General features: G+C 29.7%; 2 protein-coding genes across 2 annotated transcripts; both read left to right on the forward strand.

Moving 5' to 3' along the window:
- Positions 1 to 2681: 2681 nt before the first annotated feature.
- Positions 2682 to 8027, forward strand: LOC129312971 (probable serine/threonine-protein kinase PBL21). Its single transcript, XM_054955776.1, has 6 exons — positions 2682 to 3195; positions 3277 to 3533; positions 4829 to 5217; positions 6325 to 6457; positions 6556 to 6645; positions 7601 to 8027. Exons 1-6 carry the CDS (start codon positions 2892 to 2894, stop codon positions 7784 to 7786), a joined length of 1359 nt encoding a protein of 452 aa, XP_054811751.1. The 5' UTR covers positions 2682 to 2891; the 3' UTR covers positions 7787 to 8027.
- Positions 8028 to 22512: 14485 nt separating this feature from the next.
- Positions 22513 to 24005, forward strand: LOC129313628 (U-box domain-containing protein 4). Its single transcript, XM_054956893.1, has one exon. The coding sequence runs from the start codon at positions 22792 to 22794 to the stop codon at positions 23749 to 23751; it is 960 nt and encodes a 319-aa protein (XP_054812868.1). The 5' UTR covers positions 22513 to 22791; the 3' UTR covers positions 23752 to 24005.
- The last annotated feature ends 3309 nt before the right edge of the window (positions 24006 to 27314 follow it).

Here is a 27314-nt window from a genome sequence, read left to right on the forward strand (position 1 = left end):
CAAAGGTATGATAAAAAAAATAGAAAAAAACATATATTTTGGTTCTTGCATTTCATTTGTGTTTTTTTGTAAGTTCCTATATTTTATTTTGGTGTCTCAGTCCTATGCTTTCATTTTTTTGATATTCTAACTCTATAAATGGACAAAGTATACAAACTTTGGATAAATGTAAAATATTAAAAAATGAAAGTGTAGGAATTTAAAATATTAAAAAAAAGTGTAGAGATTTATAATAAAGTACAAATAAAGTGCAGCGATTAAAAAATATATTTTTTTAAAAAAATATAATAATGTTACTTTGATTTTTTTAAAAGAAGTATAAAATGAAACTTTTTTTTAAAAAAAAAAAGAAACTAATTTTGTGAAATGAATGGCATATCAAGTTTGGTTGAAATGTTTGAATGCAGAAGGTAAAGTAGCAATGGGTCATGTTATTGTTGAATCAAATGATTGGCAAGTCTGATCTTTTGTTTTGTTTTTTTCCCCCTTTTCACGGATTTGCCAATTGCCTAGGTGCTTAGCTTGTCCAAACAAGAAAGTAGCATCAACTTATTTTCTGTTTTTTTTTTTTTTTTATAGATAGGGCTAGCAAAAGCAACTTATTTTTCTCTGTGATCTCACCACTACTTGGATGGACAACACATAAGAATGCATGTGAACATTGACTATATTACCACTTAAAAACATAGAAAATGCCGTATTAGGGGTTCAAATTGATGTTAATGTGCTGCGCGTGAAAGGCTGGCAAAATTTATTGTTATGTATTTCAACAGTTACTATTGAAATTGATCAAAGTACTCTGTTTCGGTGGGGGAAAAACAAAACGAGCTAACCTGAACAGGACAAGCATGAAGACGCTCACATCAAACACTAATTGTTGCCTCTCTCTGAGGGTAACGTGTTATTGGAGGTCACCATGAGATGATGAGAATGCCCATAGCTGGCACGCCTTGCCTCCCCTATAAAACACTATCCTTCACTTGCTTCTTTTTTTTGGACATCAATTTAGAAAGTGCATGAAAAAAAAAAAAGAACGAGGAGATTATATTATACGCCTTGGTTTTATTCTTAAATTTGGGGATTATTAGTAAACAAGGTGAGCTTGGTTCATGTAGCCTCAAATCCTAAAGCTTGATTATCATAAAATTAGTCATTTTTTTAAACATGATTTTTATTAATTAGGCTCAAGTCAAGCCCGTAAGTATTTTTTATTTTTAAATTTTTTTAATAAATTTAATTTTTATATTATAATAGTATATATTCTTTCTTTAAAATATAAATTTTAATTTTAAAATTTAAGCATATAATAATTTAAAAATTAAAAATTAAAAATATTTCACTTTTTATGGGTAAAATAAAAGAAGGTCTAAGCAGGCTAATTGAGCCTGCTTTTACAAAATCTAACAGGATGAGGTTTAAAAGAAGTGTTTTAAAAATACCCGATCAATTTAATTTGTTAAACTCAGAACTGGCGCTTCATCCAATTCGATTGACTCCTCGAAACAAGCACAAGGGAATCGGTCAATGGTGGGAAAAACTGGTCAAAATCAATTGAAAAATGGATCAATTCTCCTAAAAAACTGGACAAATTAATTAAAATTTTAAAAATATTAAAATTAAAAATTAATTAAAACAAAGAACAGCCAAGCATAATTAATATTAATGATGTATTCATAAATGATAGATCATCTTACGAAGCATTTATTAATATCTTTTTTGAAAAACACAAATATTTATGTATTTATTATTTAATTATGATACATAAATTAAAAATATATTAATTAATATTAACCAAACCATGATTAGACTCATGAACCATGAATCGATGCTTAATTCAATTTAATGACCGATCTAGTTTTTAAAACCTTATTTAAAAGTCAAGCTTGAATTTAAAATTAACTATCTCAACCAAAGTAATGTTACATATAAAGCTAAATGGAGCGCTTCATCACCTGGGTGGGTTAGGGTTGACATTGATGACTCTATCAATATCAATGGTATTGCCACTTGGGAAAATATCATTAGAGATGAAAATGATAATTAAATTAAGAGATTTTTTAAATATTTAGGTTATTATCCTAACATGGGAATTAAGCTTGAGAGTTCTCAAAAGTCTCAACCTTTTATTGAAATGTTAAATTCCACAAAGTCATTATTTACACCCATTCAATGAAAGCTTTATCCCTCGTCGAGTATAGCTATTTTGAAAGACACTCATTTTTTGACATAATCAAGAAAATTAGAGCACCACAACGAAGGATTGGGTGATTATATTAGATCATGTTCGTACAGAAACTAATAAATGTGTCAACTTTTTTGCTTATTAGTCTTCTTGGATAATTTTGATATACAATCTTCTATCTAAAAGTAAAAATTTCATGATTTTAGGTATGATTTGATTTTTGTTTTTTTATACAGTTATCCCGGCCTTGTATTAAACAAAAAGTCGAATTATACTGAAAAATTCCTGCTTTTTAAGCAGGAATTCTCATAAAAACAAACTTAAAGGAGGGCCACGAACCAATATTCCGAGCAATGAGGCTCTAATTATTGGGATTTGGAAAGGGAGAGCGTGTGGGGTGTGGCAGGTTAGAAAGAGGTGGCAAAAAGTCTGATACAAAGAAAGAGACAATTCCATACAAAATACAACGCCAGGGACAAACCAAGTACACGATACCAACTTGGATTAAATTACTCACGAGAAAACACAGAGAGAGAGAGAGAGATGATATGGCTCTTTGCTTGCTTTTCACTCCTTGGAAGAAGCGAAGCTCAAAACTAGCAAATACTAACTTACACCTTCCATTTTGTCCTAACTATCAAATCTCTGGAGAGTGGAGAGCCAAACTCGTGTCTCTTCCTTCTTCTTTCCAGCACTGTTCTCTGCAGTCATGGAAGTCAATACCATTTTTGCTGTTGCTGCAGAATCACCCAGTGTTGCTCTCGACGAGCATGACCACCACCACCGCTACCACCATCCACATGTCCCCTCTAAAACCATTCTTATACTCATCATAACCCTCACCTCCTTCATGCTGCTCCTCGCCATTTCACTCATCATCTTCCTCCTCCGACGCCTTAAATCCTTCCCCAGGAATAATCCAACCACTAAACTCGCCGCCGGCGAAGAAGAGCTTAACGATACCAGCAGCAGATTCATGGCCTCAACAGCTTCCAACTTCACGTCTAGCCCAGGTAATAACGCTCTTCCGATTCTCCCTCCGTCTCTCAGACAATATAAAGGTGAGTTTTTTTAACACTGGGAGAAAAGTGCAGACGTGAAAGGAGGTTGTATTTATGGAGGAAACATGAACATGAGCAGGCCAGCACTAGCAGCACCTAAATTCAGAGGAGTTCAAGTGTTCACATACAAAGAGCTAGAAGGGGCGACGGAGGGATTCAGTGAAGCAAATGTGATTGGCAATGGAGGATCTGGTTGGGTGTACAAGGGAATCCTCAGTGATGGCACTCTAGCCGCCATTAAGTTGCTTCGCAGGGAAGGTAAGCAAGGAGAACGTGCCTTCAGGATAGAGGTGAGAGCGGCCCCTTCATTTATTATCTCATTTTCTCTGCCCACGAGCTCTGCTTCATAACATTTATATCTCTCTCTAGCTACTTGAATTGTACTCTTGAAGAATTTTTTACTTTCTGATAGATTAGCTAGGGTAGCTATGAACATTAATTGATGGCAACTTTTTGCACTTTTGATCATCATTGGCCTTTGGAAATTGAGATGGTGGATGATGAGGGGTACCATGGTTCTCCTGGATTAACCTGTTTCTTAAATTTTTGGTTTGTGCGTGTAGTGCTCCTGGTTGTGTCAAAAAATCTCACAGGCCACAGCCATGTTCATTTCCGGACCTGTAAGCTTTGATATGGGTAATGTAAATTTGATCCTTGAGATTTAAGTGGCGACGACTTGAATCTTTGTCCGTTTGTCCTCCTTTTCTAGTTCCCGGGCGATTGCTCTCTGTTCCTAAGAACTCTTGTATTTTCTTCCCAATACAGAGACGAAAAAGAATTTCTTGCTCATTTGTCTGTATAACGTACATATTGGGAAATGGGAATTGGAGTTGGTGAAACATGTATGGTTAAGGAACAAAAATGGCGTTCACTTCTTAGGTTTTGGCTTTCGACTTCAAATAGTAATGTCTTTTTGTTCTGTTCTTACCTGCCTCCCTGATTTTTCACTGTGTCTGGGTATCCTTTTCGTGTATGTAATCCAGTTTGCTCAGACTCCACAGAGATTGCCTTTGTCTTTTCTGTTTGGAAAGCTGCCGTTTAGGTGAGGAAATCGAGATTCATAAGAAAAGTCAAAACTCCAAATAAGTTTGTAATTTAATACCGTGTTAGGGAATATTTTTAGGGAGAACTATTTTAAGAACTCCCAATACAATTAATTAATTGCTTTCGGGGGTTATTGATAACTAAGCTTAGAAGTGAGACTTGTATATATCCTAAATGGTAGGACAATGAGACATCAAATTTGTTCAAAAACAAAAATGATCTCAAATTAAATTCAAAATACTCATATATCTTAAGGAAAAAGTAAGTTGGATGATAAAAATAATCTTTAAACTTTTTAGTGCCAGAAAGACAACCTTAGTATAGGCTATTATATTAAGTTGTTTTCGATTATGTTGTCGTCTCTGACTACTAACTGCGAAGAAAACAAATAGGAAGTGACTTCTTCACGGTCCTCGAGCAATAAATGTGATATTATGAGCTTTATTCTAATAATGTGCTGCACATGGGGCTGAGGACTGACATATGGAATGCGAAAATTAAAAATTGCCATTTTGATCCTTTGCTTTGTTTTTAATTGCAGGTGGATCTTCTTAGCCGATTACACTCTCCTTATTTGGTGGAGCTAATTGGGTATTGTGCGGACCAGCGCCACAGGCTGCTCGTATTTGAACACGTGGCCAATGGGACCCTCCAACACCATCTTCATTCCGCTCAGGATCATCTTCAGCCGTTGGATTGGTGGACCCGGATGAGGGTGGCCCTTGACTGTGCCAGGGCCTTGGAGTTCCTGCACGAGCACGCGGGCCCCACGCCTGTGATCCACCGCGACTTCAACTCCAACAATGTCATACTGGATCATAACTTCCGCGCCAAGGTTTGTGACTTTGGATTGGCCAAGATGGGCTCCGACAAGATCAATGGTCAAGTTTCCACCAGGGTTTTAGGGACCACCGGATACCTAGCTCCAGAGTGAGTATACTGTACCCTCCCCCATATTAGCCCGGCTCATATTGACTCATGACTAAAAAGCTTGTTACTATAAAATTGATTTTTTTAAGCTGTAAATGTGCATTTTTATTCTGAAATATTTTTTAAAGAGCATTTAACAACTTAAATTATTAGTTAAAATAATTGTATTTTTAAAGTAATTAAAACAGAATATTTTTGTTATTTTTATTAAATTTCTTACTTGTTAAAGAATTTAATGTAAAGAACAAAGATGATTGGTGGGTGAAATTATTTCAATTAATAGTTTAGGATGTTGGATATTTTTTAAAGAATATTTTAAAAGCAAAAATCTACGTTTATCTTCTTTATAAAACTCAATCTTTATTGATTGAACTTAAGGCCAGTAAATCTTTTTTATTTTAAATTTTTTAAAAATTAATTTTTATATAATAATATTATATATTCTTTTTAAAATATAAATTATAATATTTAAAAATTTAAAATAAGTAATATAAATTTTAATTTTAAAATAAAAACGTATATTCTCAAGTCTACATTAAGATTAAAAATTTAAAATATTTTTTTAATAATAAAATGAAAAAGCAAGCTTGAATGAGTCCTGAAAGCTTAAGCCTTTTTTTTTTTTTTTTGGAGATACAAGCTCAAGCCTATTTTTACAAGTATAACAGAAGCTGGATTTCAAATTCTTTTTTTTTTTTTTAATTTTGCCAGAAGCCGGGTTTTGAAAATCTATCGGCTTTACCGGCTCAAGCCTATTTTTACAAGTATAACAGAAGCTGGATTTCAAATTCTTTTTTTTTCAAAAAAAAAAATTTTGCCAGAAGCCGGGTTTTGAAAATCTATCGGCTTTACCGGCCCAGCCAAAAAAAAAATAGAAAAAGAAAAAACTATCTTCTGTCCCTGTGATGTGTGAAGCAGCGTTCCTTGTCTTCTGGACACACAGTACGAAAATTTGTGGGTTGAAAGAAAGGAATCATTGTAATGGACAGTCAGTATCTTGTCACTTTCATGCAAGCTGTCAATTTTCTCATTTAATGCTAAGGTTTTCTTGTAACGACTGTAAAATTCATCAGTAACTAAGATTTGAAATTGAAATTGCAATTGTAGGTATGCGTCCACAGGGAAGCTCACGACAAAGTCAGACGTATACAGCTACGGCGTCGTTTTACTGGAGTTGCTCACTGGGCGAGTGCCCGTTGATATTAATCGCCCTCCCGGTGAACATGTCCTTGTCTCTTGGGTTAGTGACCAATAATAACTCATGGCCTTCATACACATTTATATTGCACCAATAAGATTTCATGATAGTTTCTTACGTGGCATAAGATGATTGATCAGGCTCTTCCGAGGCTAACTAACAGAGACAAGGTGGCGGAGATGGTTGATCCAGCTCTGCGAGGACAGTACTCTAAGAAGGATCTAGTTCAGGTCAATTTTCTTAATTAATAGCTATTGTGATTTAAGATCGTTCAAAGATAATATCAAACTAACAAAAATTGATTATAAATAAGATTTGTTTTGATTTTTTTGGCAAAATCAAACCAAACCTTATTTAGAGTTGGTAGTTCAAGCCAAATTCAACGGATGAACCCAAACTAACCCAAAAAAAGTTATGTTTAAACTTGTTTATATGGGCTTTTTGAAAAAGGTAAGATGCTTCAAACTCAATTCGAATAAGCTCGGCTTGAATTGAGTTAGATTTAAATAAGTTTGACTACTGAAATTTACAACTTTATATGTATATAGAGTTAGTAATTTTGGCCAAGCACGACAGGTTAACCGGAACTCGACTGAAAAAGTTAGGGCTAGCTTTGGTTATATGGGCTTTTTTAAAAAGGTATGATACTTTAAACTTAATAAAAATAAGCCTGGCCCGTCCAAATTATCAGTTGTAACCTTATTATTTATTTTCTATATTTTTTTAAATTTCTCTAATTTTTCCTCATTTATAAGTTTATTTATTTATAAATCACTAATACAAAAATCAATTACAGTTAACTAAATGTTGTCTATTAATGTCTTTGATAATTTTTTTAAAATTTATAATATAGTATTTTAAAGATAATACGTTAGTTTTTAATAGTTAAATCATAAATGTGCTAATTAATTATTTAAAAAAAAATATTCTTTTGTCCTCAAGAATTTTTGTTGTTGCTGATAGTCATTAATAGTTATTAAAAATTACCTGTAAATATGTACATATACCATTGAATATCTCATTTGAAAAAAAAAAAAAACAAACTTGAACCAAACTTTTTTTGTCCCAAACCTGTGAATGAGTTTGGTGAATTGAGGAAAACCAAACCTGTGAACATTCTTGGTGGATTGATATGGTTTTGTCCCATTAATGGATTGATTTGTATTACTGTCTTGGTTTTTATAGGTAGCAGCCATAGCAGCGATGTGCATACAGCCAGAAGCAGATTATAGGCCGTTGATGACAGATGTAGTGCAATCTCTAGTACCACTTGTTAGGAACACATCTTCTGTTAGTTCATCAAGCTCAAGTTCATTAAGATTTCAAAAACATGCATCAAGTCCGAACCATTCGCTGCTGCACAACAGATAGACTACTCAAAATCTGCTTAGAGGAATAGTATAACCAAATAACTTTGCATTTTATTTCCTTGGGCCCTATATTTTCTTCATTCTAGAAGCTTCTCATTTATATAGAATGGAAGGCGAACACTTGACTAGTTTGCCTTTCGGTTGTTATGAATTGTAGGGGTACACAATGTAGGAGAGGATGATTTTTTAAATGGAATACATATTGCAAAGTGACAATAACTTTCCATTGTTTGAAGAGCTTAATGCCATTTCAAGGCCTAAAATAATGCCTTGGCTAATCATCTGAAATCGACATGTCAATGCACCTAATTAATACTGAGTCAGTTTTAGCCCAAGGAAAAAAATAACTAAGAAAGGCCTTTGTCATTTTTGCAAGATATTCTTTCTGAACTATAATATAAATCATTATTAATTGATTTATATTTTTTCAAAAGATTGGTTTCTTGATTTTCTAAAAATTTTCAAATACCCCATAGATGAATTACTATATAAACCAACAAATAACAAAAAATCTTATAAAACATTACATCTCTTCAACACTTTCCTTCAAGTTCAAACTATGTAAATCAACAATTTGTAGCTTGATGAGAAATCTATCATGGGATTCTTTTCCCAATGCTTTAGTTAGAACATTAGCCTCTTACTTTGCTGAATGAACATGGCGCAGGGAAATGACTTTCTTCTATAGTTTCTCCTTGACAAAATGACAATCCACCTCTGTGTTTTGTCCTCTCACGAAAAACAAGGTTCTTGGCTATATGAATAGCAGCATTGCTATCACTAATACCTTTACGGTTGTCATATTTGTAGACCTGAATCCTTCATCAATCCTAAAACCCAAATAATTTTTGAGACAATACTAAGAGCTTTATACTCAACTTCAACTAATGACTTTAAAATAGTTTCTTGCTTCTTTGCCTTCCAAGAGATTAAGGAGTCTCCTACGTTCAGCAAATAGCTGGAAACTGACCTTCTAGTGGTGTGACATGCAACCCAATCCAAGTTACAAAAGCATCTTAGTGTTGTACTGGGTTTGGATCTTAGGAATATCCCAAGGCTTGGGTTGTTCTTCAAATATCTTAGCACATTCTTAACAGTTGCCATGTGCACCTTTGTTAGAGCTTGCATAAACTGACTCAAATTCGACACAAAGAAAGAAATCTAGGACGTGTCATTGTTAAATATATTAACTTTTCAATGAGTCTCTTGTACTCCTTAGGGTCTTTCACCAATTCCTCCTTCTTGTTTCTTCCTTCCTCATATGCTGTAAGTCTCAAATTTGAAGCCATCGTCACCATCAATGGCCTGCAGTCGCTCATCCATGTTTCAAACAATGAGTCTGACACATACTTTCTCTAGTTCATAACAATACCTTTTTGAGAATGTGCTACTTCAATTTGCTGTGCAAAAAATCTTTAGTTTGTTTAATTATAGTCTCAGAACTTAGTAATTACTAGATCATCCAAATACACAAGGATCCATACAATGCCATCATCAAAATGTTTAACAAACAGTGAGTAATATGCATGTTTTGACTATAACCTCTTAATTTCAATGCTTGTGGGAGTTTATGGTTCCATTGTGGGGATGCTTGCTTGAATCCATATAAGGGTTTATTAAGTCTACATACTTTAGCCTCCCCCTTACCAAGAAGACACTATGGGATATTCATATAAAATTTCTCAACAAAATCACCCTATAAGAAGGCATTGAAAACATTCATTTGATTTAGAAATCAATTATGTTGAGCAGCCGAAGAGAAAACAGTTCTAATAGTCACCATTTTTACCACAGGGGAAAAAGTCTCTTGGTAGTCTATCCCCTCTCTTTGGCTATACCCTTTTGCTATTAATCTAACCTTATATCTCTTTACACTCCCATCAGCCCTATGTTTGATCTTATATACCTACTTAGAACCTATAGGTCTTTTACCTTTGGGTAAATATATTATAGTCCAAATTTTGTTTTCTTCTAAGGCCCTAAGTTCAGCATCTATTGCTTTCACCTATTGCTTATTTTTCATAGCTTCTTCATAATTCTTAAGTTCAATGTCAACATCAAGAGATGAGAGGAAACATTTATGAGATGGAGAGACATAATCATAAAATACATGTGATTGAATAGGGTATTTCACAAAAGTATAAGCATAACAAACATAATCTTTGCCTATATGGTAGGTTTTTTCTCCCCAATAGGCCTCATTCTATGTTGTTCTTGAGTGTGAGGTTCAATTAAGTTGTCATTTTAAATGGCATGTGGTTCTCCTAATTCATTCATATTTAAAGAATTTTCTGCAACAGACTTAGTAATTTGAAAATTACCATTCTATTTTTGTGAATGTAATTGATCAAAGTCATATTATAATACTTTATCAAAGGATTGTTTTGCCTCATTTTGAACAGAATTTCCAGCATCTTTAAAAGGGAATTTATTCTCAATAACCATAACATGCCTAAAAATAAAGAGGCATTTACTCTATAAGTTTAGCAAAATAAATCCCTTTTGAGCTTTTGGATATCCTAGAAAAGCACAAATGTTGAATTTAGGTTGAAATTTATCATTAATAGTCAAGTTTTTGCCAAATGCAAGTGAACTAAATATTTTCATATTACGTGCTTCATAAATGTGAAGTCTTTTTATCCACCTCCCTCCTTTCAGCCATTGATCAAAATGCACGGTCATCATCACCCATTTCACAACCATTGCACAAAAAGCCACTACATAGGATCTGGATCCCCCTGGTTGTTCATCCTAAAGGGTCCATAGTATTCAATGGCAAAGCTATGTGTATGTGAGGGGGCATGGAGAAAATTGCATACATGGTATATAAAAATTACAATCTTGCACCTCTAATTTTAGAATTTTGAACCTTCTAGACTTAATAAAAAATATTTGACTTCAAAAACTTCTTAAATAAATAATATTTAACTCATATTCCATAAATTTAAACTAAAAAATTTATACTCATTAGACATATAATTAAAAAATGGATCAAGAGTTATTTTTATTTATAATAAACTCCAAGCACAACAAATTAAAGTCATCCTTTTAGGTAATAGTTTTCTTTTTTTTTTTGTTTCAAATTAAACTCTATCAACTTTCTCAAAATATATATATATATTTTGCTCAAACAAATCCTTAATATATTTTTCCCAATAAAAATATGCATAACTTTACTTATGTTATTATATTTTTGCCTAATGTACTTATTTTTTAAATTTATTATAATATTTTTTTTAATTATTAATTTTTAAATTAAGTTGTTTCGTACCCCTGACTCTTTCTTGACTCAACCACAGATAGTATTACTTTGTTCGTTATTTTCATGTTTCCAAGAACACCGTTTGGGTCTTGAGTAATTAAAATCAAATGCCTAAAATGCATTCGCTATTAATTAATAATGTATATAAATAGTTATAATTCATATTAATGAGAAAGCATCAAACTGATGATATTCTGAAAGCCTAAACTTGGATAAGCATGTTATTAACTGATTGCAAGACATTTAATATTGGTGTGAGGACCACAATGGCCAAATATATATCAGCTCTGATTTTTCATGACAATTTTTTTATATATATAATAAGAGGGAAGTAACCCAAATTACAACAAAATAAAAAATTGACGGGAATTAAATCCCAAAATATCATTCTGTATCAGGCCCCCATGAAAGTAGGTGTCGTGTCAAAAACTCTAGATTTTTAAAATCATTCTTTGCCAATGAATCTTTAGCTTTCAAAGCCACATTTCTTTTTCATGGATTTAGAGAGTTGGATTGCTTTCCTTTGGCTTTAGGCAGAAGATATTTTTTCTTTAAACTGGTATGGGTCTGGTCACACCCAGCTTGTAGATCAAAGCCATTGATTTTCCTACACACACGAGATTGCTCCATCACCAATTTAACATGTTAACATCATCTGGCCTTATTACTTGTCCTCATTTGTTTTTCTATTTTATCCCTAAATATTTATCCTGTTTTAAATTCCCAAGTGTAATATTGAATCGTTCTCCATAATATCCTTCTAAAACGGTAAAATTTCCTATTTCACCTTTTAATGGTTTCTTGGTATTAAATGGAGGGAAAAAGTGAAAAAAAAAAAAAAAGTCTTGCACGAATTATTGGGCTAAAACAAACGAACAGGAAACCTTGGACTTAGTTAATGTCAGGACTTAGATACAAAGTCCAAAAAGTCAAGGGTTAAGGTAAAAAGAAAGTTCTTTATAGCGGGCTTCTTCAGTAAAGATGGACCCATCCCTTAGGTTACAATGGAACACTTTAATTGGGCCACCATTGTCAATGGTCTCTATTTAATTTGGGTCTATGACAATGAATTTTTTTTGATAAAAAAATCATTATGGTACTCTTCTTGCCACTACTAATTTAGGGTTGAAAATAGGGCAGCTCGCAAAAGATGGCCTGGCTTATTTCAGGACTGGTCTAACATCACTTTTTACTAAATAAATCTTGGCTATGTTCAACATTTAATCATACTTATTTAATCAAATATGTTTTTATTTTTATAAGGTCTGGCTGAATCCGGATCCTCTCATAATCATTTTCCCTCAATGTCCCAATCCAAGCCTTGCGACATTATTCCACGTTAAAGTAATTTGATTTTAAAAAGTTTTTCTTTTCTTTAGATATATTTGTTATAATGGTTTAAATTGATTTTTTTTTCACTTCCTATTTTAAAAATTACTCCGTAGATGTTTGTAAAGGGATAGCTTATTCAAATTTTAACCTAGCTTATTTAATAAAAATTTATTTAAAAAAATTTACAAAATAAGTTAGATTGACCTATAGTCCGGTTTATTCAAACCTAACCCAACACTTGTGGAAAAAAAAAAAATCTGTTTAATAAAATCTAAAGTCGTGAAATAAAATGTAAAAGAATTACTTTTTAAAATTAAATTATTTTAACATTGGACAATGTGGCAGGACATGGAATATTGGATTAGATTAAAGGGCTTGGGTTGAGATGAGGGATAACAATTTTGAGAGGATATAAATCCAAATCTAGCTTATGAGCTTAATAGACAGGCTTAGTCACAATCATTTCAATTTCACTATTTTATTTTTAATCAATATTTTTTATTTTTAATTATATTTTTAATCAGATTAGACTTACATATTAAATTAATAGGATAAAGTAATAAATTTAGCTGCATACAATTTTTTCAAAAATATCTAATATCCTAAACTATCAAGTGGTGTGAAAATCTACAATTTTTAAAAATAAAGCATCCAATAGCCCACTGTTAATTTTAGTCTACGAATGTTATGTGGGCCCACAATAACACGTGGCACTCCACATCAGTATATGTAAAGATGCAAATTAGCCACAAACTATTTTATGAAGAACACTAGGTAACTTCTATTATAAAAAATGAACAATTCAATACCTTTCCATCAATTTTGAATAAATATTTTTTATTTTCATACTTATAAGATCCACAACACGTTAATATCTCCAATCTAAACTTTCGTTCTCAGTTTCAGCTAAAAAAAAAAAAGATTTAAGAATTCTTATTTAAAAACATTCACAATGACGATATGAATGAAGTATAAGCTTGATTTTATTATGTATGGGAAAAGCTTGATTCTAACTTCATTTAGCCACAAATTATTTCTTTTACTTTATTGGCATCGTCTTTTTGAATGTTTTCAAATAAGAACTCTTTGAACCTTTTTTTTTTTCTAGCTGAGACTAAGTGCAAAGATAAGAAGATTGGAGAGATTGACACGTTATGGGTCTCATAAGTCTAAACATAAATGTTGTTTGACCAAAATTGATGGAAAGATGTTGAATGGTCTATTTTTTATAGTAAAGACTACTTAATACTACTCAAAAAATAATTTATGATTAAATTTATACCTTTATACTTGTTGACGTAAAGTTCTTGTGAAGTGTTACATGTCATTATGAGTCCCACATAATATCCATCGACTAAAGTTAACGGTGGGTTATTAAATTTTTTATTTTTTTTAAATTGAGAATTTATTTTACACTATCTAATACTTTAAACTATAAGATATTTTTGAAAAAAATAATATGTTATTACATGATTTAATATTATTATATTTTATTATTATATTGTAGGGGGCAAAGTCTCCTAACCTGTAGTGTGAGGCTTTTCTCCATTTCCCTTCGTCTTCCGCTGGAACCACCAGCACGCCGAATTCAGAAACCAGAGGCAATGAGCTTCATGCCTATTTTAATTTTTAATATTTTTAAAATCAAACGCTATTATGTATTATGCATTATTTTGTCTCATTCTACTTTTAATCAATTTTATATCTATAATAAATAATGATAATTCCTTAAATTTTAACGCTCAATAACTTGAATTGAACGCGTTTGCCAAAATTTTTTTTTGAATGGAATGCTGCTGCAACAAAATTATGAATAGAAAGTGAAAAAATGACGACCTAACCTTCTTATGCACGATTGGACTGTTACTTTTGATCACGTTTTTAAAGAGGTCAATAAATGCGCAGACTGAATGACTCATTAAGCCTCCCCCGACAACTCAATTGTTTAGATTTTTAATAATTCTCCTACTAGTTGTAGTCACATTTTGTACGTTGAGATGACTTAATTTATCTATCTGTATGGTTTTTCATGACCTTTTACTCAAAAAAAAAAATGACGATCTCAAAAAACATGAGCACTCAATCGGTTAGTGTTATTCTTTTCTTTAAAAAAAAAAAAAACATTTCCTTCCTGTCTGTATTGACACATCGACAATAAGATATTCACAAGTGAGAGCTTGATTGTTTTGACGATTGGAGTTTCAAGGTCTACTGCAATCAGATATGGATTTCGGCGGGCGGGCTGTACATGGACAGGGTTTGGAATTTGGATGTTCTAACTTTAAAGTTTTTTATTTTTATTTTTATTTTTATTTATTAAAATAAAAATTTATATTCATTCAATTTATAAATGTAAGATTTTTTTTTGATGAATTAGATATTAAAAAATGTAAAATATTTTTTAATCTTTTAAGTGTAATCATTACTGTTTTTTAAAAAATACCTCTATTGAATAAATTAATTTATATTTATTTTAGGATAAAATATTTTATTAAATTGAAGTAAATATAAAAAGATAAAATTAGTTCGAAAAAAGTAAATATTTATTAAAGGTGAGATTTACTCCCTCCATTCAAAAATGTAAGGTATTTTTTAAAAAGTTATATGTTTAAAAATATAAGGCATTTTTAGTCTTTTGGAGTGTAATCATTGTCTTTTTTTAAAACTGCTCCTATTGATAATGATTTTATATTTATTGTAGGATATTTAATAGAAATAAATGTAAAAAGATAGGGTTAGTTAGAAAGTAAGTAACTATTTTATTAGGGTGAGATTCAGTTAAAATGCCTTATATTTTTAAATGAAGAAAATAATTAAAAATAACTTAAAACAGAGGGACTAACTTTTAATAAAAATGTTTATCACCAATTACAGCTTTAATTTTGATTGTCTAATTTATTATTAAATATTTTTTATGTTTTTTATAAATTAACTATTCAAATTTACTTTGAACAGTTTCAATTAAATATTAAAATTTTATTTTAATAAATAAAATATTAAAAATAAAGATAATATCCTAAATGTCATTTAAAAAAATATATGCTTTGAAAAAATATATGTTAAAAATTTTAAATCTAGACCATTAATAATAAATATGGATAGTCAATTTATAAAAAATTTTAATAGAATTAAATACCAAATTTGCCCTTGAATTATTTTTTAGGAGCATTTGATATCATTTAATTCTATTTATAAGTCACTTTCAATATATTTCACTGGAATCAAAAAAAACTTTAAAAATTATTAACTTTGTAAAAATTTTAATAAATTTTTAATTTTACTCTTATTAAGCATATATGTACTTTAAGAGTTTATTTTCTCTCTTTAATATTCAATGAAAAATAAAAAAAATTATTATAAAAATTTAATAACCTAACTTATAAATAAGATAAAAAAATTTTATCTTTATCTTATAAATAAAATTAAAAGAAATAATAGTATGACATCTTCCATTCATGTTGTGTAAATCAGATATTACATTCTTTTATTTGCTCAAAAAAAAAAAAAAGATATTACATACTTTTAGAGGTTTTAATTAATATTCTCTCAATTGTAGGGTCCACATTCATTGTAAGTACTAGGTGGTTGCATTCTCAAGTCAAGTACTTTAATTTATTTCCCTCACCGTACCGTCCTCCAACTTTTCTTCTCTTTGGTCGCCAACCTGGTTCTCCCTCCCCTTCTTCAATGTCGAGAAGGAGCAACATAAGCTTACTTGCTGTATGTGCAGAATTTTCCTTCTGTTACGAGAAAGAAGCTCAGTGTTCAAACCAGGCCACAAGAATCTGTTGCCTTCCTTAGCTTCAATCTCACAACACCGAAGCAGCTCATCCTCACAAGGCATTCTTGCAGAATAAATCTCAGCTTCGTGTTGATCAGCTCCCTCTTCTCAGGAACCTACTGGGCGATATGAACGACGTCGTAGTCCACGACTTCGATCATACTTTGGCCATAATTTGAACTAAGCCAAAGTTTGACCTTTACGAGGAGTTGGTCACCAAACCCACATTGACTTTTCTTGTTGGAAGATTAAAACCCAGAGAACGTAAATCCTAGAATGGAATTATTGAAGCAAGACTAATAATTTTTCTATGCTGTCCACGTTTCCTTGAAAATATTGAACTTTAAACCTCCTGGGGTTGAAAACAAAACAAATTACAAGAGTTATCTTCACAGGTCAGACAATATTTAAATATATCTCCTCCCTTTAAAAATATAAACCACTTTTTTGAAGATTGACTTTTAAGAATATGGCAGTAGTTTTAGTTTTTTTTAATATATAATTAATGAGTTTAAAAAAAAAATTCTTGACAAATAAATCTCTCAACCATTTGCCTTTTAAGTGAGACATCTTAAGGACAAACATGCATGAAAAATAGTATTAATTTAAAGATAATTAATTAATTAATTTGATGTATAATTCAGTTAGAAATATCTTAAACAAACTTCCAATGATCCTTAATACTATAAGATAAGGTTAACTAATTTCCTACTTATTAAGAAATATTAGTTACATCTTTAAAATTTAAAAAATGTATAACTTTTGATATTTTTTTCTATTTTTATAATTAATAATCATAATAAATTATTGTCTAAGAATTCAAATCATAATAAATAAATAATGATAAAATTTATAAAAAATTAATAATTCTGTCTTATATTAAACACACACAAAAACTTCAAATTTTACCTTCTATTAGAGACTAGAGTATTAACCTTTACTAAATATCATATACTTGTATAAAAATAATTACACTAATAGTTATCCTATCATACTTTTGTATTCAAGACGGAATTGGTAATGATCACCATGAATATGGTCCGTTTAGGTTCATGAAATTTGGGCTGGTCAAAACTATTATTTTACTTTTTTTTTAAATAGTAACTTTTTTATTGTTTTTTAAATGGTAACTTTAATTGGAAGAAAGTGACTTTGTCAGTTAAAAAATACAAGTTTAAAATCTTACATCCAAACTATTCAAACCTAATTTAGATTATTCACATGTCACACCCATAACGAGTACTGTATCATACACATTTGTTCACTTCATAAATCAATAAAAGGAAAGCATAATTTTTTATTTTTATATTTTGCTTGTGTTTTGGCATAAGTCTTCACATTTTTATTTTTTATTGTTTTAAGTCCCTATATTTTTTTTTTTGTGTTCTAAATCTTTATACTTTTACTTTACTCGTGTTTTGTTATAAATTCTTAAAGGACTTAAAGCACCAAAAAATGAAAGTATAGGGATTCAAAATACTAAAAACATGCAAGAACCTATAACAAAATATAAATGATTTATAAAGATTAAAAGTTATGTTTCTCTATCAATAAACATAAAGATCATAAAGAAATACATTAATTGCGAATTGCAAATTGCAATACCTTATATTTTTATAATCAGAATGACATAGTGCTCACATCATATGAGCCACATTAAATAATTTCAACGGATAGCCTATATTAAATTCAAATGCAATCTCATCTCAGGCCCCAAAAAATAAAATCAACTAAAATCATACACTTATAATCATGTCTGCCCATCCTAGGTTTCAGGTTTGACAAATTTCAACTGTGGTTTAGAATTGTTTTAACTCTAGTGATTTTTGTCCTAACAAATTGTACCAAAAACATTTCTTATTTATTTATTAGGACATAAAAAAATTGATTAACAAGTAATTGTTTATATTTTTTTGGTAGAAAATTGTTTATATATTTTTTTACATTATTGAAATCTACTAATAGTAGGCTTAATCACTAGGCCCTCGTAATCTAAAAATTAAAAAGTACAGAATTAAGATTGAATTATAGTCAAACATGTAAACAAATGGTTTAACAGTGGATCACAGCAAACCCAAATTGAGTCTGGCAAGAAAGATCCATTAGTAGGCCTAACTAAATATTTTTTTAGAAAAAGAATAATTTAACTCAAATAACTCACCAACTTCATGCCAAATTAAATTGAGTGCAAACATTAAGCCTTCCTTTAAAAAGAAAATTAGAGTTATCTTCACAGGTCTGACAATTTTTAAATATATTCTATCCCTTTAAAAATATAAACCATTTTTTTAAGGTTGGATTTTAAGAATATGGAACTTTCAGTTTTTTTAATATGTAATTAATATTTTTTTTAAAAATTAAATTCGTAATCAACTATTCACATTTATATGAATAAATAAATCATTCTCTAGGAATTCAAATTATAATAAATAAACAAGGATAGAATAGGAAAAAAAATTAATTGTTATTTTTTTGTGAATTAATTGTTCTAATTTTGTCGTATATTAAGAACTAAAAAACTTTAAAAATTTACCTTATATTAAAGATTGGAGTATTTAGCTGTCCTAAATATCATATACTTATATAAAAATAATTACACTAAGATTTATCCAATCATACTTTTGTGATGAAGCCAAAATTGGTGATGGGTATTAGGAGCTTGTTTAGATAACTTTTAAAAGTATATTTAAACCACATTTAAAATATGCTTTTACTAAATCTAACAAATAATTGAATCTTTTAATTAGACTTTTACTAAATATAAACTGAAAACTAAACACATACACTAGGAATTAGGTCTGCTTAGATTCATGAAATTGGGGATGGTCAAAAAAAGATTCATGAAATTGGGTGAATCAAATTTACTATTATCTTATCTTTTCAATAGCAACTTTAATTGAAAAAAATGATTTTATTAGTTAAAATCTTAAATCTATGTTATTCAAACCTAATTTAAATGATTCACATTTCATCACCATAATGAGTATCGGATCCTACACATTTGTTCACTTCAGAAATCAATAAATATAAAGATCTTAAAAAAAAGGGCGAGTATGAGTTTCACATTTATAATATTTTAAAGAAATACATTAATTGCAAATTGCAAGGACTTATATTATTATAATCACAATTACATAGTGCTCACATCGTATGAACTGCATTAAATAATTTCCTACGATAGCATATACTTAGGTCCCCACAAAAAAAAATCAAGTAAAATCATATACTTATAATCATGTGAGTCCTTCCTAGGAGTTCAGGTTTGACAAATTTCAACTATGTTTTAAAATTGTTTTAAGCATAGTGATTTTTGTCCTAACAAATTGTAAGTAAACAATTTCTTATTTATTTATTAGGACATAAAAAACTTGGTTAATCAGTAATTGTTTATTTTTTTTACATTATTTAAATTCACTAATATTAAGCTTAATCACGACGCTTTCATAATCTAAAAATTAAAAAGTGCCGAATTGAGATTCAATTATAGTCAAACATGTAAACAAATGGTTTAACGGTGGATCACTGGAATCCAAATTGAGTCTGGCACGAAAGATCCATGGTAGGCATTAGTAGGCCTAACTACAATACAAACAAAGCACACACATGAGATATAAAATGCATAGTTTATAAAAAAAAAGGAAAAAGATTAATTTAACTAAATAACTCCCCAATTTAATAGCAAATCAAATTAAGTGCAAACATTAAGCTTTAAAAAATAACCCCATAAAAAATAAACCAAAAATAATATCTCTATAGAGATGTAAAATTTAACTTAAATGTTATTATTTATAAATCATAAACACATTATTCATATTAAACTCCATGCAATACAAAACAATACATGCAAATAAGTTTAATTCGCCCTTAAAAAACTATTCAACATGATGAAACCTCCGGTTCCTCATGTTTGATTTAGTCATTGTTATTTATATTTAATTTTTATTGATTTGATTCCTGATATTGTTTTTTTTTAATTATTATATTAGTTTTTTAAGTTTTAAAATATAAATTAAATGTGTAAAGTATATTGAGAAATTCACGCACACATAGGTAGCTAAGGAAAAACAAAACAACCTTCCAATCAGTTTAATTTTAGCAATCACATCTTTTACGTTGCTTTTGTTATTTTGATTTTAAATATCTGAGTTTATTGTTTACCTAAAATAATTGCACTTTTTATTAATTTACATGATTGTCATCAATAATCCTTTGTCCATGTTAGAAGATTTTAAAATTGTTAAAGACTAGATCAATAATTAAGACAAGGTTGTTAAACTCGCGAGTTTAAGTAAACTCACGACAGAAATATAAATTTGTATTGCAAACTCGGATCATAAATTTATAAAAATTTACTTTTATTAACAAATAGTCATTAAAATATGATTTTAATTTAATTTAAATATATTAAAAATATAAACCATTGAATTAAACACATCTACATTGATAAATTATCGTATACAAGACAAAAATTTTAAAATAGAAAAACTTATTTTTTGTATTTTTTTTCTTTTTTTTATTAATATTAATTTTTGTATGTTAAGTTTTTTTTTTCTTTGAACCAGGTCTTATAACTTTTATGAACTAAATTTTTTCATAATATATATTTAACTCACTCAACTCAAAAAAAAAAGACAAGCTTAATAAGTTTAACTAAGTTTGTATCTAATTTGAGTTTATGAATTAGTTGATATGATTTTGTAAGTTAGAAGCGTAAAAACGATAAACTTAAAAATAAACTCACCAGTTTAATCGAGTTTTGTATTTAGTTCGAGTGTATGAACAAGTTAATATCATTTTATAAGTTAGAAAGGTAAAAATATTAAACTTGTAGAGTTAATTTAAGAGTTTGACAATTATGATTAAGACAAATATAACAGCCCAAATTGATAAAAATTAAATTTAAAAAATTAAATTAATAATTAAAATAAATTTGAGGGACTAAAAATTTCATTACCTTAATAATTTTTTTTTTGTCTTACCAACATCCCAATAAATTAAATACAAGAAAAATCAAAACCATCTGAATAGATGCATGTGTGAACATCAATTAATTAATTATTTTTTTGATATCTCTCGTCACTTTTTCATATTCCTTTGATGCATTGCTGCTTTTTTAAAGCGTGGTTGACTGGTTGCCAATGATAAGTTTAAATACAAATTCTTTTTTAAAAAAAGATTTCTGCCCAAATTGTTAAAAGCATGTTCGTTCTTCTTCTTCCTCTTGTTATGCTAAAGGATCCGTTCATTCTAATCCTTCGTGCAAGCAAAAAGCTATTCATTCCATTTTTTTTTTCTAATAAAGACCTTTAATCAGTCTTAATCATTAAAAATATCTTTAAAATGGTTTATTTTATGAATATCTGAAATTAAGAGCAGTGAATTTATAGCAAAATTTACCCAATTAAGAAATAATGAAAATGATTCTTTCGCGTTCTCTCTTATTCCCTTGTTCAAAATTAAAAGATATGTTTTTCTAAGATTAGGGGTACAAAAATACAAAACATTTTTTTTTAATTTGTCAATATATAATTTATTAGTTTTTTTAAAAATATTTTTTATTGCTTATAAATATTCTCATATTAAAAGTAAACATATTTAAAGTGTACTTGGATATTAAATATTAATACCTTTCTTAGATGGTATTTGAATTTTGGTTCTCCACTTTGTAAGAAAGGAGACCTTTTCACTAGAACCAATTTCTGTTGGTTTTTCAAAAATATCTTTACTGTATAAACCATGCAACCATTAATCTTTACATAAAATGTAATATTAAATAAAAGAAAACATAAAAAAATATTATTTATTTAAAGCAAATTAACTAATTTATTGTAACTATAGTTTGATTAAAATTATCTTATATTTTTTAATTTTTAAATATAAAAAAATTATCACATATTTCTTTCTTTTTATTTACAAGTAAAATTGTCCCCCATAAAATTAATATTTTTTTATTATAAAAATTTATTTAATTAATTAAAGAAATAATTTAGCCTTATTTTTAATTTCAGATATAATTATTACACTTAACTAATTTTTTTAAACCATTGACTATTTTTTTTCTATATCTAAGAACGAGGGAGTATTTTTTGTTAATGGAGGGAGTACTTAATTTGATAAATCTCAATCAAATTTATCATCAACAATTTTAGAAGATATAGATTTCTACTTGAACCATTTAAAATTATTGTTTGAATCGTTTTAAACTTACAAATTTAATTTGTTTATTCATCATTTTATTTTTCCCCCAGACCAAAAAAAAAAAAGAAAAGAAAAGGGAAATTCAGAGTGAAAGGAATCTTCGTAAGGGAAGTTGCCTTCTTCCTCAATTCCTGTCCGTACCCCTATATAAGAGTCAAAAGGCTCTAAGCTCTAACCTTCTCAGAAGCTGATAGCGACTCCCCTCTCTTCAATCTTTCGGGTTTCATCGAAGACGGCGAGCCCTTTTTCGTCTTTTCATTCTCTTCGCTCGCTTGTCATTTCTTCACCTTCTTCGCCATTTCTTCCCCCTCACTTCTTTTTCTGTTCTCCTTTCGCTTTCATCTACCCCCAGCTCAGTCATCTTTATTCCCTCACGCTTCTTACACCATACCCAGAAATACTCATTCTCCCACAATCGCTTTTCGCCGCAGAAATGAGTTTCTCTGGTTCTTCCACGGAGGCTAAACGCCGCACAGTTCGTACCCTCGTCGGAAAACTGAGCTCTGTGTTGGAGAAAACCCGGGTCGATGCTCTGTGCCAGCTTCGTCTTATGACGAAGCAAGACCCGGAGATTCGTCCTCTGATTGTTGATTCTGGTGCAATTCCTTACCTAGCAGAAACACTTTATTCGTCTACGCCTGATTCTCAGGAGAACGCCGCGGCGACGCTTTTGAATATATCGATCTCCTGTAAAGAGCCTCTGGTGTCCACGCGCGGCGTTCTCGACGCGATTTCACATGTTTTGTCGAATCATAGATCTACGTCTTCTCCCTCCGCCGTCCAATCCTCCGCCGCCACGTTACACAGCCTCCTCGTTATTGATGAGTACCGGCCGATCATCGGATCGAAGCGTGACATCGTGTACGCACTTGTTGACATAGTCAAGAGCCTCAATTCGCCGTCTAGATCGATCAAGGACGCTCTCAAGGCCTTGTTCGGAATCTCGCTTTACCCGCTTAATCGGAGCACGATGATCCATCTCGGTGCGGTTGCGCCGTTGTTCTCTCTGGTTGTGAAGGACGGAAGAGTCGGGATCGTGGAGGATTCGACGGCGGTGATCGCACAAATCGCCGGCTGCGAGGAGAGCGAAGAGGCGTTTCGGAAGGTATCAGGAATCGGAGTGTTGGTGGATCTGATGGATCCGGTGACGGGATCGAGTATGAGGACGAAGGAGAATGCTGTGTCTGCGTTGTTGAATCTGGTGATGTGTGGAGGGGACAAGTTAGCGGCGGATGTGAGAGAGAAAGCCGAGAGGGCAATGGACGGCCTCGCCGACGTGGCGGAGAACGGCAGCGCAAAGGGGAAGAACAAGGCGGTGGAACTGTTGAAGGTGTTGTTTGATGATGATGGATTTGGAAGCGACGGCCATGGATTGACGGATCAATCTTCATGAGTTTCACTGAAAATTTGAGTTGATTTTGCTGAATTTGATCGAATCTCCGTACAATTCTTTTGCCTTTTTTTTTTTGCCCCTTGTTTTCTCCTCTAAATCTAGAGTTAAGGTGAGATGAATGCTGAATAGTGTATAAATTAGGGTTCTTAATTCAGTTGTAAACAGTATCATAATCATCATCCTGTCCTGTAAAGTCTGACAGAAAATGGCATATTTATATTTATTAATAACAGATTCATATCATTCTTTCATAAGCACATAGTCCAGTTTTATTATGATTTTTTTTTTGAGAGGTCATGTCGTCATGATCATGATTATAACATCAAATATAAATTAATTTTAATATTAATAATAATAAAAATTAAAAAAGATAAAAAATTAAATAGACATTTTGTATAAAAATAAAATCATTTAAAATAATAATATATATAATTTTTCTGATTAAATTGATATAATTTTATTAAATGAATCATTAATATTAATATTAATATTAATAATATATCTAAAACTTGTTACAGGATTCGGGCTTTTTGTTTTTTTGTTTTCTCCTTGTCCCTCCAAATCTCCAATCCTAAAATCGTTTGTTCTTTAATGTAATGATTTGATTTGATGTGTGATCGTACCATTATTTGATCAAATTCAAATATTATAAAGTTTATAATTAGACTAAACATGGTGGGCCAAAAAAATATTAGACTAAACATAACTCTTAATATTTTTCTATTTATAAGATTTGAATCATCCTTATTAATAAAAAAATAATTAAATCTCTTTTGTTCAACTCAAGTACTCATTTAATTATTTCTTAAATTAATCCATCAAAAAATTATTTTTAAAATTAAAAGATAATCAAATTCTTAGGTTTATAAATATATTTTCTAATATTTAATATTTATAAACCTAAGAATTTCTCACATTAACCTTCAAAACATGTTTTTCATTTATAAAACGCCATCATCGATGTGATTTACTTGTTTAGTACGGAAGTATATTTGTATATTTTTGACTTTGTTTGGCTGCATTGTGAAGGGTAAAAAGATGGTACATTGGTCCTCTGAAAGTTCTGGTCTTGGTAGGCTAAATCACCTTCCTTTTTTTTTTTTTTTTCCTTTAATGAAAAAAAGACTCAAGTAATAAAAGATTACAACCTTCAAACAAACAAGTTGGGATTAATCAGAGGTAATAAAATAGTGATAGCCATGAAATGCATGAGTAGCTAACAGATTGGCTAGCCTCTCTGTACATAAATTTCAAATTAACATTCCAATATCTATACAACAAAATTCTAGCCTGATTAATATTAATAATATCTCTAAAAAGATGTTGGTTAATATCACCTCTTTTTTCAAAGTCAATGAAAAATGGTAGTAAATTATGAAACTGAAATGGTTATTTTTTAAAAGTTGTATGGTTAAATGAAAGGAGAATCACATCTAAATATGACTTAAGTAAATTATTCACAAATAAAAACTAAGAATAAGTTTCATTCAAAAATAAACAAGTGATGTTCATAGTTAACAATAACCAATTTTGTATTGATATTTGTTTGCTAATAATTTATTTGAGTGACTTTTGGATATGATTTTTCTTTAGATAAATCTATCTTTTGAGATCCTCCAATGTTCCTCCTCTTAATGGCAATCAAGTTGTTTAGATTCCAGATGTAGATTGAATGGAGACCATAATAGAGTTTAGATCTGTTAGTCTATGTAATGTCATTTATATGATTGTGACAAAGAAGATCATGAACATACTCAAACAAATTATGCTATTGGTGGTGATTTCGAACCATTGTGGCTTTATTTAAGGCAGACATGCACACAAAGTGTTGATAACGTTATTTTAATACTATGAAAATAATATGAAACCAACAAGGGAGGAAATGATTTATAGCCATTAAGATTGACTTTGAAAAAAAAAAAAACCTCATAATTGACTTAACTAGAAGTTTCTTTCTAATTGTTTAAAGGAGTTGAATTTGCCCCCAAATATTATTGGAGTTTTTTTTCTTTATATCAATGCTCGTGGAGTTATTAGGCCTGTGTGACTTCCCAGAAATGCAATTGATTTGGATTGGTGAACGAAAAGAGTCAAAGAGTTCCGATCCACCATGGAGATCTGTCTTCCCTTTATCTTTTTGTCTGAGTCCAGCTTCGGCATCATGATAAGTAATCTGGACCATTTAAATTTTCAATTTCAGCAATCCAAATTTTAAGACTTTATTTTTATATTTTATATTTTATATTTATTATAAAAAATTATAAAATTTTAACAATTCTATCTTATCATCAATATGAATAATACATATTTAATCTGAATGATTGAATCTAATATTAAATTTTTTTATTAGTTTATAAATTGATTATTCAGATGTATTTTAGACAATCTAAATTTAAAATTTTCAAGTTATAACATTTTCTTAATTTTTTTAAGTGTCGGTTTGAAAATTATCTTTATTTTTAATTTTATGTTTACTAAAATAAAAATTTATAAAAATATTATTAAATTCAGATGATCCGGAATATGTCAAGATAATTAATTTATAAAAGTTATAAAAAAATTAATATTAAATTAAATTATTCATATTAAATCTGTATTGTTCATATTAATGATAAGATAGATTTATTAAAAATTTATATTTTTTATAATAACAAAAAACAAAAATAAAATTTCAAAATTTGAACAATCCAGACTCAAGTACGCCCAGACTAACCGCCTTGCCGTGTTGGGTTGCTATGGATAAAGGGGGTCATCTGACGCATCACGAAGCACAGCAAAGAGATTAGCATCCCTTCATATTTTAAAAAAAAAAAAATCAAAGGTACAATAATTTTTCATTTATTTTTTGCTAATGATTTTATGTTGTTTGCTAAAGCATGTATGGAACAGGCTGGGATGTCAAAGCTATCTTCGATTATTTCTGTTTAACGAAAAAGACTAAATATGGTTGGCAAAAAAAAATTAGACTAAACATGGCTCTTATTTTTTTTTTCTATTTATAAGATTCGAATCATCCATCTTATTAAATAATTAATTATATTTTCTAATATTTATAAAATTTTAAAACATGCTTTTCATCTAAGAAAAGAAAGAAATAAAACGTGTTTATATTTAGAAAACGTCATCATCTGCCATGTTTTATAGGGAAAAATTGTGATTTACTTGTATTTAGTATAGAAGTATATTTGTGTCTTTCTGTTTGACTGAATTGTGAAGGGTAAAAAGATGGTATTGAACTAAATCAAATTTAAATATTATATATAAATATAAAATTAAATTGTTCAATTTTTTTAATAATAAATAATAGAAAGAATAACATATAATAGGTCACAAAAAGAAAATTAATTACCCAACAAGTCCCTCGTGATTAATATATACTTGTTTTAACATAAGAAAATCTAATCTGAGTGTCCTCCATTGTCATAGAAAAGTATGTAAGTTGATTATTTATGATTAATATATAGAGAATTTGTAACACTTTAATTTTTTTAAATACCCCTACCATTTAAAAATTAAATTTTAATGTGTATAAAAATGCTTCAATAAATAAAGATATTATAAAC

Source organism: Prosopis cineraria, unplaced genomic scaffold, assembly GCF_029017545.1.
Source record: "Prosopis cineraria cultivar Desert tree isolate PC_DT_omini unplaced genomic scaffold, ASM2901754v1 PC6, whole genome shotgun sequence".
Lineage (NCBI taxonomy): Eukaryota > Viridiplantae > Streptophyta > Magnoliopsida > Fabales > Fabaceae > Prosopis > Prosopis cineraria.